The sequence below is a fragment of the Acomys russatus genome, chromosome 12, assembly GCF_903995435.1.
Source record: "Acomys russatus chromosome 12, mAcoRus1.1, whole genome shotgun sequence".
In the NCBI taxonomy this organism is placed as follows: domain Eukaryota; kingdom Metazoa; phylum Chordata; class Mammalia; order Rodentia; family Muridae; genus Acomys; species Acomys russatus.
In genome coordinates this window covers 36,927,069-36,930,702 of record NC_067148.1, presented here as the reverse complement: position 1 = coordinate 36,930,702, position 3,634 = coordinate 36,927,069, and the positions used below count along the sequence as shown (strand labels likewise).

Here is a 3,634-nt window from a genome sequence, read left to right as displayed (position 1 = left end):
TCAAGTGGACAGGCACAGAGATTCCCTATGTCCTGGGTACAGATGGGAGGCCCAGACCCTCTGCAGCCCATCGCTGTCACACATGCCTTTCTTCACAGCCCCCTGCCACTGAGACTGGCCATGTGCACACCACACAGCAAGGAAAGAGCTGGCGACTTCCCTTTGTCGTTTTCTTTTTGTTGTTCTCTTGTTATGCCAGCTTTTGTGTTTGTATGAGGGTGTCAGATCCCCTGGAACTGGAGTTACAGACAATTATGAGCTGCCAGTGGTGCTGGGATTTGAACCAGGGTGCCCAGGAAAAACAGTCAGTGCTCCTAACTACTGAGCCATCATCTCTATCCGAGGGCAGTATCCACTTTCTGACCCCGAGTAGGCTCCATCAAGATCTACACTAGCCCCTAGTGGTTGTTACAGGTATTGGTTTCCTTAGACATGGGATTCTACTGCCATGGATGGTACCCAAAAATCCTTTTCAAGAACTATGGTGATAGAAATTCTAAGTTATGACACAATCTTAATATCTGAGCATATATGAGTTTTTGACCTATAAAGAGACCCTTGGTTCAAGCTGTCAGGGGGTCACTGTGAATCTGGCTGATCCGTATCCGCTGGAAAAGCCCATCCATCTGTTCATCTTCCCAGACAGCGGCATTCTGCTTGTGTGCACCAGGGAAGGCCTACCTCACTGGAAGCCGGAAGTCTTTTCTAAATGCACAGAACTTGATGGTGATTTTTAAACATCCCAAAGCACTGACAGTTTCAAAACAAATGGAATGACATTCTAAGAGAAGCAATAGGGCTTGAAGAAATGTTCCGTGTGAGAACCTCGGAAAATACCCTGCACCTCACTTCCTGTGCTCCAGGCTCCCCTGGGGTAGTCCTTACCATGTTCTAAACCAGGGTGCTCCTGAGTCTGCACAGCACTCTCCCCTCTGCACAGAAGGGAGACCCCTCTGGGTTCCCTAGACATTTTCCCTCTTGCCTATGCCCCTCTAATCCAGGAATCCTCCTGCGGATGGTCACTCCATGAATGTGGAACTGTGTTGAATGAAGGGCCACGTCTACCCATGGTAGCTTCCAGGCCAAGCTGTTGTGACAACAGTGGCATCTTTTAACCTTGCCTGCAAGAACCAAGTGTTGGAAGTTTGAGCCCTTTCAGTTGAGATGATTGGTCAGGTTCAGCCTGGATTTACCATGTGTCACTCAGATAATGGTGTAAGGTAAGAATCCAGGGACAATTTTTATATTTCCGCAATAAACTCAGAGCAGAATCTAAGTCTAAGTAACAGTGCTTCGTAAAAGCTTCTCAGAGGTACTGTGTCTGTGGAAAAACCAGTGTATACATGTTTCTGGTTCAGCCCTATTCTTGGAGACCCCGAGGAGTGGCCCCAGGGAAAGCCAGAACCATCAGTGTACTGTCTTGAGGCTGACTGGCACTACAGGGACCTCAGGGTCAAGCTTCAGAATTCCAGTCTTCTAGGGTTTGGGGGTTTTTGTTTATTTGTTTGAGACAGGGTATCTCTGTGTAGCCTTGGCTGTCCTGGACTCACTTTTGTAGACCAGGCTGGCCTCGAACTCACAGTGATCCGCCTGCCTCTGCCTCCCCAGTGCTGGGATTAAAGGTGTGCACCACCACACCTAGCCTCAGTCTCCTAGTTTCAAGTCAGGTGTAACTCCCGGGAGATGAGGTACACAAGGATCAGAATGTGGCCTCATCTACTCACCCCAGGGCATCAGGAAGGAACATCTCACACCCTACTTTCCATCTACAATATTTGCAGAATTGTTTATACAGGAATCTAGAACTTTCTGGCCTTCCGATAAGCCATCTGGGTCAGAATAAGAGCACTGCCATGATTTTTTTTTTTTTTTTTTTTTTTTTTTTTTTTTTTTTTTGCATTTCTGAGAAATTTTTATTGGCCATTTGGATAAAATTTATTTGCCAGGAAGGATGATCCCATCGTACTTCTGCTGGAACCAGCGCATGGCCTCCTCTTTGCTGATCCTGTGCTTGGCCCCAATGCAGCCTGTCCTGCGCTTCTTGTCTGCGATGCTGAAACCTGGCCTACCCAGCACCACATAGAAGTCCAGGCCGTAGATGCCAATGCTTGGGTCATACTTGATGCCCAGGTCAATGTGTTCTTGAATGCCAAAACCAAAGTTTCCAGTATCTGAGAAGTTATTTTTCCGTAGTTCATACTCCCGCACCTTCAGGCCTTTCTCCAGAATTTCTTCTGCCTTGGCTCCACGCACTGTACAGTGCACAGCGATCTTTTCATTTCTCCTGATGCCAAAGGACCTGACGGTGTACCTGGCTTTGGAAAACACAGGCGTCTGGCCCGTGAGCTGCTCCAACACCTTGGCTGCCCGGGTCAGCCTGTCTCCGCTCTCCCCCACGCAGATATTGAGGCAGAGCTTGCGGATCCGGAGCTCCCGCATGGGGTTCTCCTTCTCACCCTGATCTTGCTGCGCCATGATGGAGAACAGGAAGAGCACTGCCATGATTTTGAACCAAATTTGAAGCAAGTTTTAATTTAATTCTGGCCAAGATGATGGATTCTGGCCAGCTCCATTCCTCAGTTCACAAAACAGCCACAAAAAAAGGTGCCATTTTGCCGAGGCTTTTAAAGAGACAGCCTTGTAAGGCCACTGTATTGCCCATCAAGTCCAATCAGAGGCAAGCAGACATCCTGTCGCATTTCCTGCCTACATGCCACCTGCCTGCATGCAATGAAGCACAACCTGGGCAGTCAGGTCTAACAAACCGGTTTAGGGGAGTGAAAACATGGGTCTTGACATCTCCCATGAACAGTAGCCTCCAGCATTTTAGGAGGTCTCTGTCCTTGGGCAAGGCTTAAAGGCATCCTTGTTTCCTGGATCTCTTCTGCACAGTAGTTGAAACTGAAACTGTGACTTTGACTCTCATCCTTGCCCAAACCACTGACTGTTTCTCAGTCAAGACAATACAACAGGGCTTAGGGAGAAGGTGGGGCAAAGGTTTCAGGAGAGGAAACTCTGGTTTTGAGACAACGCTGGAAGAGGTTGCCTGTCAGATGGAAGGCTGCAGATATGAACAGAAGCACCTGGGAAGACTTGGGGAAATAAAAAGGTTAGGGCCGATTCTGGGTCGAGACTGATTGGGTAGGCACCTACCTACCAACTCCTGCTGAAGCCAGACATGGAAAGCCTTTGTTGCTGCAGATGGTCACGTGACTATAATGACTCAGGTCACAGGCAGTCTATGTTGGAAGGACGAGGCCCAGTTCTCAATACAGAGTTCTGTTTACCTGGACAGAGAAAAGAACCCTCTTTTCTGAGATTTCTCCTTCCCTCTCCGGAAACCTGGGTTTTGTTTGTCTGAGTCCTTCCTTCTGCATAACCCTCAGGCTATTGGCTTTTTTGCACAGCTTCCAAAGTCAGCACCTGAGTTACAGCCTAGCTGGCACTCCAAGCCTAGCTTCCTTATTCCTTCCTCATCACACAGCAGCGTGAGCGTCCAGACCACTCCCATAGCCAGCCTGACTCTGGAGGCCTGAGAGGATCCAGACAAAGCCCTCTGAGCTTCCTACCCACTCAGGGGGCAGATGCGCCCCCGCCCAGCTGCAGCAGATGCAAAGCGTACCTTTGGTAGGAG

At 48.9% G+C, this 3,634-nt stretch overlaps 1 protein-coding gene across 1 annotated transcript; it reads right to left on the bottom strand.

The window, feature by feature from the left end:
• Nucleotides 1-1,899: 1,899 nt before the first annotated feature.
• Nucleotides 1,900-2,487, bottom strand: LOC127196488 (60S ribosomal protein L11-like). Its single transcript, XM_051154239.1, has one exon. The coding sequence runs from the start codon at nt 2,473-2,475 to the stop codon at nt 1,936-1,938; it is 540 nt and encodes a 179-aa protein (XP_051010196.1). The 5' UTR covers nt 2,476-2,487; the 3' UTR covers nt 1,900-1,935.
• Between the last annotated feature and the right edge of the window lie 1,147 nt (nt 2,488-3,634).

Excerpts from the sequence above, each read along its gene's own strand:
- LOC127196488 (XM_051154239.1), bottom strand. The coding sequence starts at position 2,475 with ATGGCGCAGCAAGATCAGGGTGAGAAGGAGAACCCCATGCGGGAGCTC.